Source organism: Accipiter gentilis, chromosome 24, assembly GCF_929443795.1.
Source record: "Accipiter gentilis chromosome 24, bAccGen1.1, whole genome shotgun sequence".
NCBI classification, from domain to species: Eukaryota; Metazoa; Chordata; class Aves; order Accipitriformes; family Accipitridae; genus Astur; species Astur gentilis.
The window spans coordinates 23,554,949-23,577,479 of record NC_064903.1 but is presented as its reverse complement, the minus strand read 5'-3'; the positions used below and the strand labels follow the sequence as shown (position 1 = coordinate 23,577,479).

At 46.3% G+C, this 22,531-nt stretch overlaps 1 protein-coding gene across 3 annotated transcripts in view; it reads left to right on the top strand.

Moving 5' to 3' along the window:
* EDA (ectodysplasin A) overlaps positions 1–22,531 on the top strand; it is an 81,966-nt gene that overhangs the window by 53,626 nt on the left and 5,809 nt on the right. Inside the window, exons 3-7 of one of the 3 annotated variants that reach the window (XM_049827764.1) lie at positions 13,619–13,648; positions 17,358–17,537; positions 18,918–18,952; positions 19,361–19,412; positions 22,320–22,435. In XM_049827764.1, the coding sequence (XP_049683721.1) occupies positions 13,619–13,648; positions 17,358–17,537; positions 18,918–18,952; positions 19,361–19,412; positions 22,320–22,435 (413 nt within the window). Of the gene's footprint in view, positions 1–13,618; positions 13,649–17,357; positions 17,538–18,917; positions 18,953–19,360; positions 19,413–22,310; positions 22,442–22,531 lie in introns of all 3 variants that reach the window. The other 2 variants (XM_049827762.1, XM_049827763.1) reach the window with 2 other exon arrangements.

Below are 22,531 nucleotides of genomic sequence, written 5' to 3'. Positions count from 1 at the left end.
CTGAGCAGATGGCTGTCCTTAAGCTGACAACAATTTGGTTCCTACTACTTTGGCAGACCTTACTGCCGAGGAAAGTCCTTGATGAGAACTCATGGGTTTCAGTGCTGCAAATGGCTTTTGTTGAAATGAAAATGAAATTCTGGGAGAGCAGAAGCTCGTCTCGATCCCTGCTTCCACCTGGAGCTTTGGAAGTGATGCACCGGTTACGTGGGTTCAGCCTGTTAGTACTCGCGTGGTGGTTTTCGGATGGTTTGGGGATGGTTTAGCAGGTAGCTGATGCCAGGGTCTGGCTGGGGGTGCCTGGCTCCCTCCGTCCCCCCTGGGCAGCCCCTGGTCCTGCAGCCGACCCGGCAGCGCTGACGATGCAATAGAGTTTTTCTTTCTTTTTTTTTTTTTTTCCTTTTCTTTTCTTTTTTTTTAAATATCTAGATCACAATAGCAACTTTTCCTGCCGGCTTCCTCTCCTTTGGAAAGGGCAGGTTCGTCCCTCTGCCTCCAGAACAATCGGTGCCTTTGTGTCGGCCCCGTGCAATTCCCCAAAGCCCAGGCATTCCCAGAAACGCAGATGTATGAAGGGCGATAGAGCCTCATTGTGCTCCGAAACCATGGTGATGAGCACTCGGTAAATACAGAACATTTCCTGGATACTGGAGCGCAGGAGACAGTCCCAAAAGGAAAGCTCACCACAGAGTGCTTGCACTTAGTGATTTCCCCCAGAATTTCTCTGTGATTTCCCCCAAAATGGGAGAAGGGGGGAATTAAGATGATGTTTGAATCTTCGTGGACAGTCTCCATCCCTTTCCTGTGACGTTGCTGTCCGTACTTGTTATTACTATGGTAAAATTAAGAACTACAGCTCATTTACAGATCCTTACCTACATGTTATACCTGTGTTTATGATAATAAGGCAGGTAGCTGTCTAAGTTCTTATACCTCGAGCACTTTTCAGCCATGACGATAGAGTGATAAATACATAGGTAACTTATTTTAGACTAACGTCTTGTGTCTGTGCTCATTTCTAACCAACATTTCCACTGAGAGAGATCCAGAGAAGCTTAACAACTGGCTAAAAAGCCAGAATAATGTTTAGGTCCTGGTTTCAGCTCTGTTACAGCAGTGGTAGATTAATACCTTGTCATTTCTGGAAATGAGCAAAAGCAAAGGTGAAGATGATGTTATAGGGGATCTTCTTGCTTTAGGTATAACTTTTAAGGGAATCAGTTTTTAGACAGCTGAAACATTTTCAGCAAGTTCTTGGTTCAAACTACTCTGAATTCATTTTTTTAATACTGAAATTACTTTGAGGTCAAATTTGCTGCCGTGTCCATTAACAATCTTTGCTGAAGCCTGTCTTGGGAAACCATAGGCAGTTGTTTGTCATCCAGGAGCATGATGTGGTAGATACCCAAGCAAGGCATAATTTGAGGGAAGCTCCACGTAGCCCAAGGGCATTGGGAAAGCGGAGGTGTTAATATCTAGGCTTGACCCAACATGCTCCTTCAGCTTAAAGATTTTGGAGTCACTTTCTGTACCTAGAAAGCGTGTGATGCTGAAAGCCTGAGTGGCGACGTTCATTCCTGCAGTCTACGTTGAGGGTGATATTTTCATGAGGATGAGCTGCATCAGTCAGCAGGAAGGAACCAGGGTCTGAAAACTGATGGAGTCCAGAATTCTTCACTGAAGTCTGGTATGGTGCTGTCCCAACTGGCTATTAAATATTAAAAGCAATTAACTTGCTGGGAGAGGTACAAGCCTAATTGCGTGGTGGCCGTGATGAGGAATTGTTCCAGGTCACAGGGTTCACAGTGTAACGGTCGATGTGTCGTGATCCATACGCAACCTCCGTTTGCCCCCTGTTTTCTTCCCCAGCCCTTCCAGTTGTGATCTGGATTGTTGCAAAAGAAATCTTGCTTCATTATTCTTAATATTTGCAAAGGCGTGATTAGGTGCTGTTGATTTGTTCCATCCGCAGAGCTGCTCTGGCGTGTGTTTGTCCTTCCCTGGCACCCCCTGTCTGGTTTGGATAAGGTGGTGGGATGACCGCTGGGAGATTTTGAGATGCCGCGGATATTCAGAAGGCTTGGGAAGGAATTCTCTGGTCAGAATCTCACCTTGGGTTGTATTTTCAGATACTTGCACTGATTCCGCTTTTGGGTGGATTTCAGAGTTGTCCTGAAGGATCCTCAGTGCGTAGCCCACAGTGTGTGCTTTCAGCAGGCTTTGCCGAAACTTGAACTAAACTTCTAAGCTTTTTTACAGCTGCATGTTAAGCAGGGACCAGCGTTATTAGAAGTGACTGGTGATTCCGTATGAATTCCACTTCTGAAAACCGGGGCTTTTCACAATGCCTCAGGTCAAATACTGAACTTCAGGAATCTCAGATAGTTTCTTCTGTTACAAAACATGGCCAGGACTAATGAGAGGAGAACAGATGTTCCAGCCAGGCAGGAATGCGATTGCATCTGAATTATGTGTGCATCTGAACTATGGATGCCATGCACCAAACATTGTAAATGCTGAACTCAACTAGGAGCTAGTGATTTCTTTCCCACAGTATGAGAGGCTCTATTGTCTGTCTTGCTGAAGTATTTGCAGCTGAGCTTTGATTTCTGTGAATAAACTGGCTCTCTGGCCACATCCACCGAGTATTTTGCAGGCAGACACAAGTTTGCTTAGCACATGCTCCAAGCCCATCTGGTCGCAGATCAGCTCTAGCACAAAAGCTGAGGAACTGGTGCTGAGCTGGATCACGTACACCTTTGGAACGGCCAGGTATGGCAGTCCAGGCTCAGGGTCCTGCTGCAACGACTACGGGGTATCTGCCTTCTGCAGATCTTGGGCTGAATCAGCTTATTTTTCTGTCTGTGGGGGCCGGGGTGGGACTGAATAGCGAAACGCAGAGCTGCTTCGCTGGTGATGGGAATTGTGAAGTTGTCTTCATTTTGTGGCCTGTCTGGGCGCTTGTTAAAAATCTGCTCAGTTACAGTAGACCAGATACATTAGCCATAAGAAAACTGCTGTTGCCCAAAGCTGAACACCACCACCACCACTGGGAAACTCTTTGGGGAAAAAGTTGTGAATGAGGCATGGTAGTTGCATGTTTTCATTAGGGCTTTGTTGGCCATGATGTATAGCAACATTGTTGGATTTGTAACTCATCTCGTTAATGCGAGCAGGATTTGGTGAAGTCTGTTAATCTGTTTGAAATGCTGTGAATGGGTAAACTCAAGAGTTGGCTGAGCCAGGCAACGCTTTGCTGTGTCATGACTGCTGCAGGGACTTGACTCTGGCTTCCCGAAGAGTGGTGGGGTCTCTCTTGGGTTTCCTTCAGACCCCTTTTCCGATTCATACAGACAGAAGTACGTGTATGTGCACACAGATATATCTTTGGATATAGATCCCATGCTACTCCGTGTAATTAAACTGTCAGTTTACAGACAGCTGTTCAACGCTACAGAGGTTTTCGATCCAATTAGGCAGAATTACATACGGGAGGAAGAAAAACATGTGAAGTTCTACAGGGATGAGATAGTCGAAGAGATTTCCTCCCACCTGCCCTCGATTCCTTATGGATAGCTGTGGTGGGGAAGAGTGCATTTGAAACATCCAGCAAACAATTTCAGAGAGCCTTTCGTACGCTTGGTTAAAACCTTGCTGCAGCACCACTTGGGAATCATTTCTACTGGAATTCATGACATATGTTAGTTGTTTATCTTAGTGGGATATGACTTAAAATGTCAGAATGTTTTGTGTTAAGCAACAACCGAATAAAACAAACAAAATAAAAACACAGCTGTAATACTACGCTTTAAATTGTTGAATTCAAATATGTGGTATTGATAAAGTAAGCAATAGGGTGCAGTGGTGTATAGAAAATAAGCCTTGCGAGTCCAGCCAGCAAGCCAAAAAAAGCCTTGAGATACTTGAATTAGAAATAGTAATGTTGTTTGTCAGCTCTGCTGTAAAGATCCAGCATTTGGAATCCAACCTAAGTGCCTGAAGGAAAACAAAAGGCACATCATATTCTTCTTCCATAGCCAGTGAGAGTGTGGAAAATGAAATATGATGGCCACAGGTTCTGGTGCGAACCCCAGGAACTTGGCTGGGACTGATTATGTGGGAGCGAAGTTAAGAAGGGTGGAGATTTATGTTTGATTGGGTTTTTGTGTTTTTGCGAAGGCAGTGCAATATTATTTTGCCAGCAACAGTGGCTCTGTAGTTAATTGGGAGCAGGGTTTTGTCTTTGTTCGTGAACACATTTGCGCTGTGGTGTGCTTGCACCTACTCAGTGGAGACTGGGAATTTTTCTTAAAAGCCTTCATGGTATGAGTAGGCTGTCCTGGTACCTTGCCACCCAATCCCAAAGTGGACCTGGATGGGATTGAGGAGATAAATCAATTTGGTTGTTCTTTATGTCGTATAAAGCGATGGAAATTCCTGTTGCGGCGAGTCAGGATACCTCTGCCTTATTGAGAAAGCAGTGAGTAGTGGTGTTTAGCAGAGCTCTGGCTGTTGGAGAAGCAGAGCTGAGGTCGTGGAGTAGCGTAGGGTGGAGGGGGCCCCAGGAGGTGACTGGATCCAGCCCTCTCCCCTAAAGTGGGACCAACACCATGACAGAGGTGACAGACTTCGAAAGGACGGTTGCTTTTCCAGCCTGGTGCTTCTGTGACCCTGGACCTATGTTGTTCCTCATGCCAAAAAGCCCTTGAGAGGTACACAGGGCTGGTGGGTCTCTACGTGCTCCAGCGCTGGTCCCTTCAAAGAGCAGTTGATGACCTACGAGTCGCACCGTCCTTTTTAAGGTGGAAAAACCTGGTAAATGCATGAGAGCAATTACATTCGTCTTTCTCCTTCCCTCCTTTCCAGCTGGGGCAGAGGGCAGTTGCTCAACAAGGCACCTTTACCTGGACCAGTGAAACAGGTTGTTGACTGATGGTCTCCTAGGTCTGTCTGTTTTGCTTGCACTTCAGTTCTGATCATCTTGAACTGCAGTAACTACAGATTTTTTTCCCCCCCCTTTAATATGATTTAAAGATCAGCGTAAAGTACATCACAACCTACTGTCACTGTTGGCCGTTATGTCTGTATATTTGCATTTAACTGTCCTCCCATTCCTTGTGAGCTTGACCAAGTTATTGCCTGATGTGAAGAGTCCTGGTTTTTAATTGCCAAACCAGGCAAAAATATCTCTTGAGTATTGCCAGGAGAAAAAAAACTTTGGCGACAGCAAAAAAAACCTGTTACGTGACGAGATCTTACTTCGTCTGAAGCTGTCTGAGGAAGAGAGGTTGTGGCTCTCTGGCATCTAGTGTCACTCCAGGGACTCGAGAGAAGGGGCAGGGATGAGCTGTGACTTCTCTCCGTTTGTTTTCAGACCGATAAGCTTGAACTGGGGTCTGGTGTATGGGATCAGAGGAATAGGGAGGGAGCAGGCTACTGATCCATGGAGCTCCTGGAGCAGCATCTGATCATCTGGATGACACATGGATGTAGGCTTGTCCTTTGACGGATTGCTCGGAGAAGAGCAGTGAGGCAGCAGAAGGCCACTCTCATACCTAACTCACCACAAAGAGAAATGATTCTCAGCCTTTGGTGTTGAGGCACACAGGCTCTTCTCAGACCCTCTGGCCAAGCCGCGCAGTGTCCCAGAAGTGTCGGGGGAGACCGCAGTGCGGGATACGTCCCCTGGAGACATTTGGAGGCATCTGAAAAGTCGGTAAAAGAGATGAAAAATAGCCTCAATAAGTGGATGTAGGCAAGGGAGTGCCTCAAAAGAGTACAAGATGAGCTGCAAACTCTTCTTGATCTCTCGGGCTGGAGGAGACTGGCTTTGAGCGTTAGGCAGTTTAATTCAGCGCAGCGGTGGGGTATCAGAAGAAGTGTCAGCTCTAAATTGGCTCCAAGCCAGTCTTGGGGACTCAGCAGCCTATAACTCCAGAATATGACAGGGCTACCACTAAGCAAAGACTCCTGAAACGTAGGGCCTGTGTTTCTACTGTGCGCAGGTTTTCAGTTAGTGAAGGTAGAGCAGCAGGCTGGGTTGTCCTCCAGGCGTGACTCTTGGTATTGCCGTGGAAGGAAGGTGCTGTTAGGTGAAGGACAAGGAGAGGACGCTGTTTCATGGGATGCTGGCATAGAGCATCTCAATTTAAGATGTCACCAGAAAAAGACAATTAAGGGTGACTGTGTTCGCACATGAATTTTGAAGAGTTTAAAACAAATGGAAACAAAAGCAGAGAGAGAAGCAACAATGGTGGTTAAGGAAAAACTGAATGGCCTTGGGCTGTGCCTTACATACTAATATATCAAGCAGCACTGTTTCATCCATCACCCACTTTGTACAATGAGCTCCCCATTCTGTTATGTAATATATTCACTGTATTCTGATTTATTGAAATTAGTACTAGCCTTGTACCAGGGACATTGCATCCCTAACTTGGATTCAGCCATTCTGCCTGTAGTTGCAGGCAGTGTCTTTGCCCAACACTTAGCAGAAGACCTCCCTTCCTTATCCAACCCCCCCCAAAAAACCCACTCTGGCAAGGCATGCCAGAAGTTTTGAGTAGCATATGATGTGTTTTACTTCTGGGATATTTTCCTAGATCTATATTTTATCATATTTTCTAAATATTCTGGAGTAATAATACCAAAGCTGCTCTTCAAGATCTGTTGCCTTTTTCTCTGGAACTGGTGAAGAAGCACTTTCTTTTTCAGGGAAGGGAAAAAATTTATCTTGTTTCAGTATTACTATCACTGACTGATATTTCAGTAGGGTCCAAGAAGCTTTCATCTGGATAGACCAAATTTCCTGAAAATGTTGAAAACATATTGGTTCCAAACCTCCCCCAAAACCACATGTTCTAGATTAAGCATGTGTTTGGGAGCTAACATCCTTCTTTCCCCAACTCCACCATAGTCTGGCATTAATAACGCCACACTTAAAAATATTTGAAAAGCCTTACATATATCTCGTGCCCATGTGAATGAAGTAAATATCATTACACCAGTTCTGTAAATGAAACAACTGAGTTCCAGAGGTTTGACTAAAGTGGAGGTTTTTGATGTTATTCATTGGGGCAACTTACATCAAAGAAGGGAGTAGATTCTTCATCGCTTGAAATCTCAGGTAGCGCTTGAGGTTTTCTTTCCACCCCATCCACCTGTAGTATTGGTCAAATAGAGATAGAGGGATTGATGGGAGGCTTAATGGGTAGGACTTCTTTAATACTTGGTCATCATAATGGTTCCTTCTGGTCTTAAGGTTTGCGAAAGTTGACAGGACTGGTTAGTTCCCAGGCATGGGTCAGGAATAGGGTAACATTTGAGTAGCTGCTTTGCCCCTCTCTTTTTAGGAAGCCCCAAGTGGCGGAGAACTTCCTTCCTGGAGAGGTGGAAACCTTCACAGCTGGAGGGCACTTGGTGGTCAGAGCTTCCTATGAGAGATGGAAACACCCTGCTTTGCTGGGTTGAACGGTTAGCAGGACTTGAGTCCTGGGACACTCATCTGCTGGACTACAGAGCCTGGTTGTCATGCTTGGCTTCTGTTTTCATCTCCATTAGTAATGGTTTCCCAACTAATGTCCAGGAGCTCGTTTCAAATTCTGTTAGCTATCTATTCTCCAGAAGTTACTGGTGGATTTGGGCAGTATTCAGAGCTTTGTCTGGGATTTAGCAAGTAGTCTCTTTGTTAAACCAGATGGTGAGTAGGATTTGGAAAAATACTTTACGCTAATTTCCATAGCTGTTGAGAACAGTGATCATTAAACCTAATATTCTTCTTCCAACTACAGCCAGAAGCTCATACTTCAAAGAAATAGCTGTGATTTTTTTTTTTTTTCAGTGCACAAAGACAATATAGTTTTTAAAACAGGCAAAGTAGATAACTCACATAGAGCTCCCCGCTTCTGTTTTTATCTTCAAAATTAGATGTTCATCTTGAAAGTAGCTGTGGACTTACTGATTTCAGGTCACCTTATGCTTGTTTCATGAATGAGTGAGAAGCGATGTGGCGTTTCTGGAAGACACATCTCATTAATAATCAAGATTTTGTCTCTTATTCTGTTTGTAACCTGGGCTGAGGATAACTCGTCGGTACCATCTTCTCATCTCTCGAGGCAGAGTGGTGATGGCAATATGGAGATGGCTCAGTTGTTTAAATATTCCCCAAACCAGAGTCATGCTTAGGTAACAAGATTGATGATACACCATAGTAACTTCGTGCTAGGAATATAGAAAAGGGATGCCTTAATAATCTTGGGGTCAAGCAGTGAATGCTGAAAACAGGTTGGGTACCTTTCTGAAACTGGTTGAACACCTTGAAGACATCAAAGTAGATGTCTTTGTTCTGAATTGAATGTGGATGCTGCTAGGATATGGTACTGGCACTCCTCAACGTTGTTCTGTTCTTGGCAACTGAGAATTTGAGAGAGTTCAGCGGTCTTCCTAGGTACTCGTCCTTTGTTTGACTGATTTCTATAATGGTCAACCTTTTATAGGTTTTGTATAAAATAAGCATAATTACAAAGATCTGTTCCCATCAATAAAACCAGTTTGAACTGTTTTGCAGGAATTTAAACTATTTCTTGTTAATCCACACACACACAACTAATAAGCGAATGCAGGGTTTTTTTAATATACTATTTATATCAGCATATGTCCTAAAGAAGTTTTTGATATTTTTGTGTTTATAGTAAATCATAGCAGTGCGTAGCGTGCAGAAAGAAAAATCAGGGTGGAGGGGAGGGGAGTAAACTCTATAAATCTTTATAAAAGAAAACATGTCATATGTAATATCCTCGAGTTGCATCACCATCTGTTTTTTTCTGAAGCACTTGGAAATGATCCAGCAGATGCTAGGGCTGCAGAAGCTGGGGGCTAGACCGTGCTCCCTGAAGCGCAGTTAGATGTCTTCTGCCGCTTGCTGGGCCACAGGTGCAGTTTTACTCAACAACAACTCACCTATCGCAAATATTTTCTTTAGCTTAGGTGAGAAGCTTGCACCTGAAGTGGCTCAGTGCTAAACCCCGTGGCCGTAGTGCTTCTGCTAGGAGCAGTGACTTGGCATTGCTTGGAGCCTTCCCCTTGCAGATAGATGCCCAGCTGGATGGCTCTGCAGGCAGAAGACTTCCAGGGTGGCTTTTTTGTTTGGGTTGGGGGTTTTTGTTAGCATATAGAGCTGCCTTTTCCTGCCCGAACCTTTCCCTCGAACTTTACCACTCTTGCTGGTTTTATATTCCCTCCTTTTCTGTTACCATCCCCTTTTATTTTCCCAACAGATGTGGAAAATAAGCTTTTGGAGAAGTCTAGGTCTCAAGCGCTGTTCAAAGCCAGGGTCTTCAGAAGCCCAGCGCGCAGCGTTGCTGCTCTAAGACCTTCGCTGGGAAAATCCCGTCCTGTGATGAAGAGCTCGGCTGGCAGATGATAGAACTGGCCAGAGTTATTACAGCAGGAGTCGGTGGGCTTTTCCTACAGGAAATCCAATGAAAGAGATTATAAATTTTAGAAGTCGATCAGGTAGCTAGCTTAAACGTTTCAAGTCAGGCTAGCAGCCTGCTTCATAGCTTAGTAGCTGTGGCTTTAGTAGTTAGGCAAAAATAACCTCACCACTTTCCAAAGGGACTGATGAACTTTTGAGAGACTTCTAAGCAGTGACCCATGACACCGGAGGGCTTGCTCTGAGCCAGAAGACCCCCTCCAAACCTGTGCTCCTCCTTCTGGAGGTTAGAAGAAGCCTTCTCGTTCCCAGCTTAATGGTCTTGGGGACCCTTTTGCACACGTGAGGACATGCCAGTGCTGTTCTTTAAGCCCTAATAGGTCTTCTCCATCACCGTAGCCTTTTGCAGTGGTGCTGTCAACCCTTTCCCATCATTGATGGCCAACCAGGCAAGCTCTGCTTGACCGCTTCTTGACCTTCCCAGGAGCCCTTCTGTGAAATTGTTCTCATTTAAATTGATCTTTCTGTATGTAGATGATCAGGATTGACTGCGTTACTCCCAGGATTTTCACTCCTACCTACTGAGTGGCATCAGTATTGCCCCATGTCTGCTGGAGGTATTTCCACTGATCTTTTAGGATTGTATTTCTGCCTTTCCTGGCTGTGCGACAGCAACTCGGTACGTGCAGACGTTGTCTTCCACAGCTCCATCTGAGGAGCTCCACCATCCAGCAGAAAAGTTTATTATTCCCCATGTATATATGATTTATAGGACTATGCATTTTGTATGACTGAATCTCATTCCGTGCTTATTACGCTTCAAAACCATCCAGCCTGTCCTCTCCGATATCCCGGTCCTCTTCTGTATTAACAGTTCTTGTCAACTTCCCCTCCTCTGCAAAGGAAAGCTAAAATGAGAGGTGGAATAGAGCTGACAGCTCCTTCAAGGAGGGATTAGAGCATAAGCATAAATTTAATTTCAGATGAAAGACAGGAAATGTAGAAGGGGATGGACTTCCCTAGGTCTGGGGTCTGGTTTGACCTCAAACACGAGCAGACAGCCTGCGGAAAGGAGGTGGGAGATAGGTGGGATTGGTACAAAGAAGCAGTACAACAGTCGAGCACAAGCACATACGGAGAAAAACAGCTACGCTTGCATAGCTGTCGCAATTAATACCAGCAGCCAAGACCACGGGCTTGATCTCCAGTATGTTCGTAACAGATACTTAAAGGAATTCGTGAGGAAGAGAGGTGATGCCAGAAAAGTGCAGAAAAGCAAACTCGAGGTTATTTTTATAAAGAAGGAAAAAGAGGTGCTGAGGAACAGCTGACCGGTCAGGTTGCTCTCGGATCCTGCCGGGACTGGAATAAATCCTCAAACGTGCTGTGGTAAAGCCCCTGAAAACAGAGGCGAGAGCGGTAGCAGACAGTGTTGATCAGTGGAGAATTCTTCAAGTCAAACCAATTTCCTTCTACAAGGAGATGGCAGGTCTTGCGGACTCCGAAGCAGCAGTAGGTATCCTGTAACTTGTTTTTTTTTATAAGGCTTTCGATACTGTAGAGGAAAGTAGTGCACATGCCTATAATCTGCATCTTGGAGCAAAAAAAAAAAGTATCTTTTCATAGACCTTCCTTGGAATCAAGTCATCTAATGGCCTCCATGAAATTACGCTAAATAAACGTGGGTAGTGTAAAAAGGCTTTGAGACAGGGATCCTCTCTGCAGGAGGAGTGGGATGGTGAGGTGGCATTAACGGTGGAGGAGGAGACTTTAGGAAAGACTTACGCTTGCCTAACTTGTAGGTATTTAACCTGCTCCATCAATGAACAGATAACCAGCGTGTCGTATGTGTTCAACCCCTGCAGCATTTAACAGGCTTTATTGCTTAAGTATTGGGGTGTGGCCTCAGAAAAGCATGGCAGAAAGGATTTATTTTTTTTTCTCCTCTGCACGTAAATGTTGGGACAACATATATCAAGTAAAGTTTTCAAGCCTTGTGCCTCAGCACCTTTCGTACTGAGGGGAAGATAGAGCTGGTGTTTTGGTGGCACTCTGCTTCTCAAACTCAGGAAGAGACTTTGTTACCGTTGTAGACTAAATTGAGAAAGAGCCGATGAGTTTACCATTTTGAGCAAAAATGAGGAAAATTCTGTCTTCTGGTATATCGGATGAACCTTATGGCTCCCTGCTACAATTAAATTATCCACCCCCTCCTGTTGGGAGATGAACAGATGCAAACCCCAGAGACTCAGAAGCTCCCAAGGCTAATAATACTGTGTTTTTTTCATGTCAGAAGTATTTTTGTGTTTGTCGAAAGATTCACTTGCACAGCCGTAACATCTCTCTCTGCCGTGCCTGGAACAGATGCGTGTGTTGTAATATAGACTGTGAACATTGACATCGCATGTGGTTCTCATTCCTCCCATTCATCTTTGAAGCTAATTGGTTCCATCCATTTCAAATGTGTTTGGCTCGCCACAGCTATTTGTACTTTCACTCTGGTTATAGCGCTAATGGTGTGATATATATAACATGAAATAAACTCTCGTGACTCCGAGGTCTGAAGAGACACATACACAGCACTTGCATTTCGCTTGCTGTGTTGGGTTTTGGGGTTTGGTTTGGTTTTTTTTAAATTATGTCCCCCAGACAAGTTTTTTCTCTTCACTGGAAATGTTATTAACTAGCTGGTCTCTAAGATGAGGGCCGGTGGAGATCGCCAGCATGACTGCGGCTCATTCTGCATCGCGGGAGCTCAGAAAATGCAAAAAGAGGAGCCTGTCGGTATTTACCAAACGAGATACTAGGACTGGCATTGTTAGAAACCTATGGCTTGTGCTATCTACATGTTTTATTACTGTGAATGTATGGATTAATAAAAAAATAGCAAATTAGCAGAAATAATAAATTAGATAATACCATCATTTTCCCATGACCCAAATAATTAAATTCATATTCCTGTTGAAAAGGCATCAGTAAGGTTGCTGGGTATTTCTCTGGTCCTTCTCTCATCTTTACTCTTAACTAGCCATGGAAACATGGCACTTCTGTACTAATTGGTAATTTGTCTTTCTCTACCACTGCAGACTCAAAGCTACCTCCTTACCTTCCATTCATTATAAGCGTATCTCAGTTAAAGGTGATTTCAGTCTTTGATGCGTGTTTAAACCTGGATTTTAGAGGGATTTCACTGATGAACAGCGAGGGAGTATTTGGGGATTTTTGCAGTTCATTCCCATCCGTGATTAATTTTTGAGGAAGCAGTGGAACATGTTTCACACTTCAGCTTCTGCTCAAAAAGTCATGTAGTTTCTCAGCTTCACTATAAATATTTTCACTTCTTGCTAGGGAGGCTTGTATTCCCATTGTTTAAATAAGCCAGTTCATACTAATTCTTTGCTATTGGGTTTTTTTTTTTTGTATTTTATTATTATTTTTAAACAAGTTGGCTGGCAAGTATTTGGGTTACTGCTGAGAGCTGAGTCATGGTAACTTTCTTCTAACCTGTCCTCATCGGGAAGTAAAGTGTGTCAGCTCTAAATGTTAAGCGTGGCGATTTCAAGCTAACAGAGAAAATTCACGTATGGCCGCACAGGCCACAGATGCATCCGTTGTCCACTTGAAAAATAATCTGCTGCTTAGGGATCGTATTTTTAAATGGGTTCTGTTGAGTCTCAGGATTTCTGCTGTCTGCAGGTTTGACGCGCTGTACTTCTGTCAGTGACTTCAGGGGATACATACGGCAAATCTCTGGGCAAAACTCTGGGCAGTGTTCAGCGGAGCTGGAACTGAGCTGGTATCTGAGAGCGAAGCTCTGGCTCAAGGTTGAAGAGCATCCGTCACCTGAGCTTTGCCGTTGGCCGCGAGCAGATGGTTTAACTCATCTTTGCAGTAAGGGAGAGAGATGCCCACCAAAACTCACTCGCTTGCGTTGTACCAGCCACCGGTTGCTGGTCTCGGAGAGGGTAAAGCAGATCTGGGTCTCGGTAAAATCGTTATACCTTCACAGCTGCTGTTTGTAGAAAACAGAAAACTCTACGTACATCTTTGGCTTACCGGTTTTGTTGCCAGTTTTGTTCCAGCTCTGGAGAGGCACCCTCTGGGTCGGTGGGTGTTGGTGGCAGTGGGGATTTTCTAAGATGAAATGATCACTGAATTTCACTAGTTTTCTTTTTTTCTTTGTAGGTCCAAGTTCAGTCAAAAACAAGAAAAAGGGTAAGTTTGAGTTTTAATTTAATTTTCCTTTCTCTGCCTCTGTTGCGTGGCTAAGAACTTTCTTTAGCCAACATGGAATGACAGGTTCCCTCTCCGGGGAGGGCAGGATTAACGTGGTCCCACTACCCGGACCGTCACCTGCTCTCGTGCACCCCCGTTGCCACGGCAGGGGAGCATCGGCGCTCATTAAAGCCTTCCTTGAAAGCTAAAGGAAGTTAATTGTGTTGTATAGAAGTAATTCTGAAGATGCTATAATTAAATAGTTGAGTCAGGTACCAGCTATCGAGAGGCACTTGCTGTTTGCTAGGTCATCTCTGCCAAAACAGCTTTAGCTTTCTATCCCTGTCCTGCCCTGCGTCTTGCTGCAGGTTGGGGTCTCCTTCAGACCCACCAAAGTCAAGGTAGATACGCTCTGCATCTCACTTCTGGTTGTGTATTAACCTCAGAAGTATTCTTTTACTTGCCAGTTCTGAGTGTCGGTCAGCCCCCGGGTATTTTGTCTGACACTCTTACGTTCCCCAAGCGGTTTGCAACGGGTAATTGGGTATTTTTTAAAATGCGTATGTGACTTGGGTTATTTGGGAGGCAGCCCTGGGTTTCCATGGGGTGTCTGGTGCCGTCCTTGTTTGTGTAGGACTCCTGGGGAATGCTTACGGTCATACACTTGCAACCAGGAACTTGAGCAAATCAAAGGATCTGAGTTGCTTTATAAACTTTCCCTGAAAAACATGCTGCCGTCTTGATCTCAGGGAAATGGTCAGATTACCGATTTTTGCTCCTTGTAACCATCAAAACGCTTCTGTGCCCGTTTTAAAAACCAGGGCACCTACTCGTAGGTTACGGGAAACGCAGAAAGTGCGTGCAACTCGGAGTGGTTCTGCCTCCGAAGCCCAGGGAGCTCGATAAAATCGATGAAAACGCGCTCGGGGCCAAGCCTGTGCAGTAAAGCACCGACAGGTGCAATGTCAACTCTCTGCCTGCTACCTATTGCACCTAACGTAGATTTAATTAATGGAAAAGTTAGCTGTTTGGCACTTTGCTGGGTCCCTCGAGAGACCTTCCCGCATACGTACGTGCTCCAGCCCGCCGTCGCGACCTGCGGCAGCAAGAGCGGCCAAGCGTTGTGTGTCTGTGCTACTTTAATAGCGCATCAAATCGCTTTTAATCCTTGGATACAAACTCAACATTTATGGCTGAGAGGTTGAGACAGACTATAGTTAGAAACTCAATTTATATTTACCCTCAAAAGCAGCATAAAATTTTCTGTTTGAGAAGTTTGTCCTAACAAAACTCTGAAACCCTAAACCTGTGTTAAATCAGCCGAACTAATAACAAATGATGACTGTGGTATTCATAGCAATTTCGGAGTAGCAGGGGGATCTCATAGAGCTGTATTATATACAGCTGGAGCACTGTATAAAATAGTTTAATTTTATGGTATTGTCACATTTAATTTTTTTTAGAGTTAGAGCTTATTGTTTGGTGAATGATGATTAAGGGAACACTTACTGGTTCTGCCTGCTTTGAGTTTTGGAGCCTGCCTGGTGCGTGCGGGTAAAGACAGAGACTTGGCACGCTGGGACCTGGGTGCCGGAGACCCTCCCTGGAGAGCTGCTTGTGGTGGGACTGGGGTCCCCTCAGTTAGAAGATGAATCGAGAGCTTTATACTTACTGAATATCTATTTTTGGCCTTGTGACTCTAATAAGCGAGGATCCATTAACGCAGAAAAGTAGTTGAAATTACTTGAAGGAGCGGGAATGCACAGAAAATAAGTGTCCCTGTGCGGCATCAGAATTATGTGCAATTGTTTTACTGCTAAACTAGCAGCTCATTTAGTAGCAGACCAGATTTCTGAGACAGATTAGTTAAACCAGCTGTAATATGTATCCCTCCTGGGAAGGAAAGCAAGGAGTGACAGCAGCAGGATTCCTGACTTACTACATATGATCCTTCATTCGGATGGCCTAGATCGGAGGGCATGTGAATGAGAAGAATTTAGTAAGTGTGCTTTAGGGGAAATGGGTAAGGGGTTTGATGCAAGATGATAATTTCCAAAGCATGTCATTATCCTGAGGAGGAGGAGAATTGCTGGATGAGACGAAGGCTGGCTTGTTGCCAGCTCAGATTTGAAGACACAGCTACTCCTCTGGGCAGAAATACTGCTGCGAACAATTTGTCCCCTTAAGCCTTTGCCCCATTTTTGCAGGATACCAATATTACTTTAATCACCCGTGCTTACTTTAACTTAGTTTTCTGCACATTGAAACTAAACCGCACAGTTCTCCTATGCCAATTTCCATCTGCCCTTGTTCGTGGCTAGTGACCATCTAGAGATTTCCACTTCTCAGCTAACTAAAATAGATGGGGTTTTGCTTATAGTTCTGTTCCGTGACAAAGATGGGTATTAGTAGAGAAAAAAGTACATAAACGTGCTCCGAAACCATTCCAGTAACCATTATTTCATATCCTAACTGCTGCTGTCATCTAAAAAAGTGTTTTAATTCTGTCCTACAGCAGACTTTGTTTCAGCAATTGAAGCAATTTTGCTAAGTTAATAAAGATCTTTGGCATAAGAGCTGTTGCAAAGTTGTTAAAAACTACATCAAAAGAACAGAATTGCTATCAGGGGTCTGGAAAATCAGGAGAGCACAGGTCAGGCTTTCCCTGCAGACCTGATTTCACTCCGCTGTGTGTATGCCTGGTAAGAGTCTTTGCTTACATGGCCGCGCTGTTTCTCTTCTTGGGATGGCGTGATGAGATGTGTTTGAGGATCGTGGCAATTCTTCAGCGCTTTCATCCTCCTGTTTGGGTTAGTCCTTCCCTTAGCCCTCCACCCAAAGCCCCAAAAATGCACATTTAATTCTTTCAAGGCCTTGTAGCATCTTGGTCCTTCCGTGCACGTTAAGCGCATCCTCATCGCACCATAGAGACGTGCCACTTGGTCCCCACCGAGCAGCGGCGGGGATCCCTCCCGCATCGCCCCGGGGATCCCTCCCGCATCGCCCTGGGTGCTCAGCAGCTGGTGGAGAAGAGCTGAAGCTCAGCTCTGAACTGCCCTCTGGAGGCACCTCTCTCCTTCCAACAGGAGATCAAGCCGTGGGGATTACACGCTAACGCATACGTATACAGCAGGTAGAAAAGATGGCACCTGTTTTCCATCAAAAACCCGAAAACCAAGAAGCTGCAGAGCGGTTCATCTCGGCTTTTAACGCCCCAGCTTTCCCTCTGTTGCATTGCAGCCTGCGGTTGCTCGAAGGGAGCGCTCCTAACCTTGCCCCAGGGATGCGGCCGGCTCTCGGGCACGCTGCCTTTGAGGGCTGTGGGACCTCCCGGCCCCGTGCCGAAATCGGGGCGGCCGGGCCAGGGTTGTGGCCAGAGCTCTGGGGCAGAGACCGTCGGAGCCTCCCTTCCTTGGGAGGCCTCCAAGAGCCCGCGTGCCTCATTTAAATGTAATTACATATGCTGGATGGAGCCTGCAAGGCGGCAACCTGCTTCTGCTCTGCCGGCAGCATTGTCCTGGTGGTGCGGGGCCGTGGGACCCCCATCCCATCCCAGTCGGTTGGGTGCTCCTCCTTGTCCCTGCCCTCCAGCCAGCAATGATCCATCCCCAGTCTTCTGCTTTCCTCGTTCCCAGCGCTTTCCTGCAGGTAAAAGACCATCCCACGCTCGGTGTGCGGAGAAGCTAACGTTTAACCTTCTATTTTTCAGGTAAGAAGGCTGGTCCTCCAGGGCCCAACGGTCCCCAAGGGCCACCGGGTCCTCCTGGGCCCCAGGGTCCTCCTGGCATTCCCGGTATCCCGGGGATTCCCGGCACAACCGTCATGGGACCGCCCGGCCCCCCTGGCCCGCCGGGTCCTCAGGGACCACCGGGACTGCAGGGTCCCTCAGGTAACTGGTTTGTCCCCTTCCCCGCTCGGAGCCTTCGCGTACCGGGGGAGGTGGGATGCGGGAGATGCGGCAGCGCTGCTGTACAAATACAGATTTATTCCATCGGAGGACGGCGTAGGGTCCGAACGCCACGGTGCAGCATCCTCGCGTAGGACTCGGGTGCTCCTGGGCTCGTCCTCGCACCCACGGCAGGGACGAGAGGGGCGGCAGAAGTTCGGCTCGCGCGGTGGGAGCCCGGCCGCCGTGGTTCTGGGCGCGATGCCGCGGGCGACGTGGGTGCCCGTCGGAGGAGGATGCGGGGAAGGAGCAGCAAAGACCTGCGGAGCTTCAGTCGCTCTTAAGCGTCCCGCTGAAGTCTGCCGGTGACCAATTTCTGTGTGCGCAAGCTGGCTGCAAGGTGGCTTTTCCTGGCGTTGACTTGGTGTTTCTGCTAATTCCTCTTAGGCTGACGCAAAGCCTAGCTTTACATCAGGACCGGGAAGGCTGACGCTTAGCACAGCTGCTGAGCCGGCCCACGAACCACGGGAACCGAGGCGGCTTGCCTCCCGTACCAGCCAGATGAAAATATCTTTTTCTCCTGCAGTTCCCGGCTTCATTTTTAGTTCGTTTCCTTGTATCTGCACCATATTGTTTCTCCACAGAGTCATGTGCCAATTATTTTGTTAAAATCCCTGAATTTAATAACTCTTTAAAATGCTGATTAGTGGAAGTTCACATCAGTGTTGTTTGGGTTTTACATTTTTTTATATATATATATATATATATACATATAAACGGTCTAGTATTAAAAAAATGTATCTTCAGAGAAATCGGGACTCTTACCCCATAGCTCACATGGCTCTCAAAGGAAAACTTGGTTGAATTCTTGGTTTATATCTCAGAAATTGCCAAAGCAGAGGCCAGGAGCAGCATGAGGTCCTTAGCACTCCGGAGCACTGCCCACAAGCATCTCCTCTTTAATAGAGATTTGGCTCTTGGAGAAAAGAGATTTCAGCATGTAGCTTGAATGCAATGAATGACCTGAGTTACTGCAGAGTGAAACTTGTAATCTTTGCAGCCAAGAGGCTTTATTGCCACTACCGATCAGGAAAAGGGTTGTGCAATTTGTCCTTCTAGTGGAAACTGGTTGAATAACGTTGGGGAATTTTGATGATGTTAGACAGAAACGTAGGAGTAAAATAGGAAAAAGTAGGATGACTCTTTCTCTTGTTTATGTACTCTTTAACATTAAGCTGCACGCTGTACCGCTGCTACTCTCCTCCTTCTGTTAAAAATGGGGGGTTAGTGGTTATTATGGAGTAAGAGAAGTTTTATTTATAGGAGTGTTTACTGCAGCTCTTTCAAGCTTCCTCTTCAATTATGTGAAATTGCATTTTGCAGGTGCCACAGACAAGGCCGGTTCCAGAGACATCCAGGTTGGTTGATTTTCTTTCAAGGGAAAAACCCAGCTTTGCCTGGGTTTTTGTAAACTTTACCGGCTATGTTTGCTAATGTTGTGTTCGATGGTATAGTTCTGAAAAAAACCCACCCCTTCTTGTGTGTGCTAAATCATAGCTACACAGAGTGACTGCCTGAGCTCACCTTTTTAATCGCTCATAAGAAAGCCATGTTAATCTGGCTTGGGCTTCTCACCTCTTCTCCACTACTTAAACATGTTGTTGTCAGCTGCTCTGATCTTTTTTTTTCATTTATGAAAAGCATTAATGATTTCAGGGTACTATCATGCCTCTGTACTGGTCACCAGGGCTGGGAGGTGTGTCGAGTGACTGTAAAATGACGCAGTCTTTCCCATTAATTTGAAATCCCTGTGATCTCCTTTGCAGCCAGCTGTGGTCCACCTTCAAGGCCAAGGCTCAGCAATCCAAGTGAAGAATGGTAAGGATCTCATGATATTGGCAGTTACTGAAAAGAGCCCATCCTGCACCCGTAGCCTCGTGTCTGGGTCTCGGTGCATCCTATAACACGGGTCCTGGCTGTTGGCCTCCCCCTGAGATAGTCTGATTCCCCTGCCCAGACGCCCTTAGAGGAGTTTTCTGTTGAGCCTCCATCCCCGTCTCCCCTGTGCTCCTATTTACCTCCCAGATTATCTCTATTCTGTACATCCCAGTAATTCTGTCCCGCTGAATGTCCCTTCTCCTTGACCTCCAGATATGTATCGTGCCTCCTCCAACCTGCTGTCGTATCATGGGTTTTCCTCAGCCCCTCGATGGCCAGCCTTCTTTCCCACTCTATTCTATTTTAAGCCCTCAGTGTATCCTTTTCCTGTCTCAGCCCCACGAGCCTGTGTTTTTCTCCAGTTTTCCCAGTAATTTATGGCAGGGGAAGGCACAGCTGCAGTGTGAGGACACAGAGGTGCACAGCCACCGGCTCCTCCTGCGTTACGCTGCGAGCATGTACATACGCAGCCTCCGCAGTCCCTTGTGCATCTCGACCCCCACCAACAGCCTTTAAGCCTTTAAGCTCGAGTCCTGCCGAGCCATTTCACGTCCACAAGCAGCTCTTTGCTCTCCTCCTTCCTCCCCGGATCCCTATCCAATTTCTGCTCGAGTTCCTGCTCTTTTTGCCAACAGCTGGGTCTCATTCATTAGCTGCTTGCCTCCCTGCTCACGATGTCTGGCTGTGCCGGAGAGGAGCTGGCTGTGTTGTCCCCTGCCGAAGTCACCACGTGTGGGTCCCCGGGGAGAGCGGGCAGCAGTCCCGGGACACGTACCCCCATCCCAGACCTGGAGGGCTGCAGCTCCCAAGGGTTGGTGCGGCAGGGACGGAGCTGCAGGACCCCTGTCCGCCAACTTCTGCCCCATGCGCGGGACGATGAGGGCTGGCCAGCGCTTCTGTTGAAAGGCAATTTCGCTCTTTCAGCAGATGTGAGCTGTGGGAGCTGAAATTTCTCATGGGTAGGGAAGTATGCCTACAGCGGGGTGGGGGCAAGCTCCCCAAAACAAAAAGGAAACTGGCCGCTCCTAAGAACAATAGGAGGGAAAAGATGCTGTTTTGCTTACGTTCAAAAAGTAATTATCCCTTTATTAATGGGAAGCCTGTATGTTTACAGAGCGTACGCTACTCTCCAAGAGTGGGAATTGCCCTGTAAGTGTACTTCCCTGCTGCTCGGGAACAATCTGATGCTGTGAGCCATTAATGCTGTCCAGCTGACAGCCAGCAGAAAACACAGCCTGGCTGGCTCGCAACTGGGGGCAGGGAGCTGAAAAGCAGATGAAGACTGGGAAGAGAAGAGTTGTGTTTGATAAAACAAGGCATCTATAGAGAATGGTTCTGTTCTGGGCTCACGGTGAAGTGTGTCCTCTGGACCTGCTTGTTGGCCTGTCCAGAGAACAGAGGTCTACTCATGTTGTCCATTATTCCATTGGCTCCAGTGCCAGAGCACTGGGTTCGGGGTCTATAAAGTCCTGACCGTGTTGAGGAGCCCTGTCAGGGGTTAAGGTGGTGTGACGTGATACAATTTTGTACTGTGTTGTTGTTATGGCTTTTAAAAACCTAGGAAATGTAATGACGAAGCATTTGTTAAAATAATGCTAGTTACAAAGTCAAGAATGTTGAAGTCAAGGAATACCAGAATTAAAATCGATTGTGTAACCCTAAGTTGGCCTCCACGCACACACGTGTCCTGAGAGACGATGTAGTCCGATAGCTGCACATTATTTTTTTCTATCATACTGTTGTCTCTTTTGCTGCAAGGACTAGTTTTCTTCTAGGGATGGTCCCAAGGCTTAAAATGAGGGTGAAGGCTGAATCATGATGCTCCTGCTGAGAACATCTTCCAGCCCAGCAGCACAGAGCGGGGGGGCAGACAGATTGGCCACGCGTAGTCCCATTCCCACGAGGACAGGAATCACCGTTGTCACCCTAGCCTGGCTGTGGTCCTCAAGGACGTACCTGTTGACGTGGTCTTCAGCATAGCGTCTGTTGAAGCTCCACTTTGTTTAGCATGGAAGCTGGGTAGAGAGGTGTGGGGTGGTGAATAAATGAGATGGAAAGTAGAGGAAGAGATTTAGTGGTCTCAAGGCTGGGTGATGTCAGTTGAGGATACTTCTTGGAGAACTGGATCACGGTCCTACCTCTGCTGCAGAGTTTCTTCCATGATACCAGGGAGGTTGCCAGTAACAAAGCTTTTCACAAGGGCCATGAGCAGATGCTCTTCAGCAGGCACCTGAAAAAGTGCTGTTACAGTCACACCTGGGTTCTGTGGCTGAACATACCAAAATAGTGTGAAAAATCGGCCCCTGGCCCCTCAGGTGAATGAAGAAAACTTAGCAAATACCTTACAGTACTGGCATTGATTTGCACGTGCCGGAGCGTCTTGGCTCTGGAGCGGGGTTGATACTGGAACATGTTTTCAGGCCTGTAAAACGCTCAAATACGGTAATAAGCTCAACTTAGTGTCGGGAGGAGGCAAGGTAGTCTGTATCCAGCGCTGGGGGGTGAACGTAGCATAGTACAAAAGGTCATATGCCAGTTGTCAAGGATGAGGAGAACTACTCTTGACGAGGACAAGTAGAGATGTAAATCAGTTGTGCTGTGCACTAAACGAAATGAGTGTCCACCAGCAAGTGATGGTGTAATTAGAGCTATAGAGAGGAGTCCAAACTAACACACCATAGTCTTTAATTCTGGGATTTTCTTACCAAGTTACTTGACTTTTCAACTTGAGTCTGTGCCAGCCGTTGTGTATGAAACCTTGCAATGTCACTGTATTTCTGTGCTCCTGCGCTTTTCATTCTGACGGGTACTGAGTGACTGCCGTTTTCTCATACTGAGATCTTTCAGGTGGAGTCCTCAATGACTGGTCTCGCATCACTATGAACCCCAAGGTGTTTAAGCTGCATGCCCGCAGTGGGGAGCTGGAGGTACTGGTGGACGGCACATACTTCATCTATAGTCAGGTAGAAGTGAGTACGGTCCTAGGCCTAACTCCTATTCTTGTGTTCCAATGGAAGCCTTGCATGAACCACGAGAGGGCTCCAGACAACTACCAAATG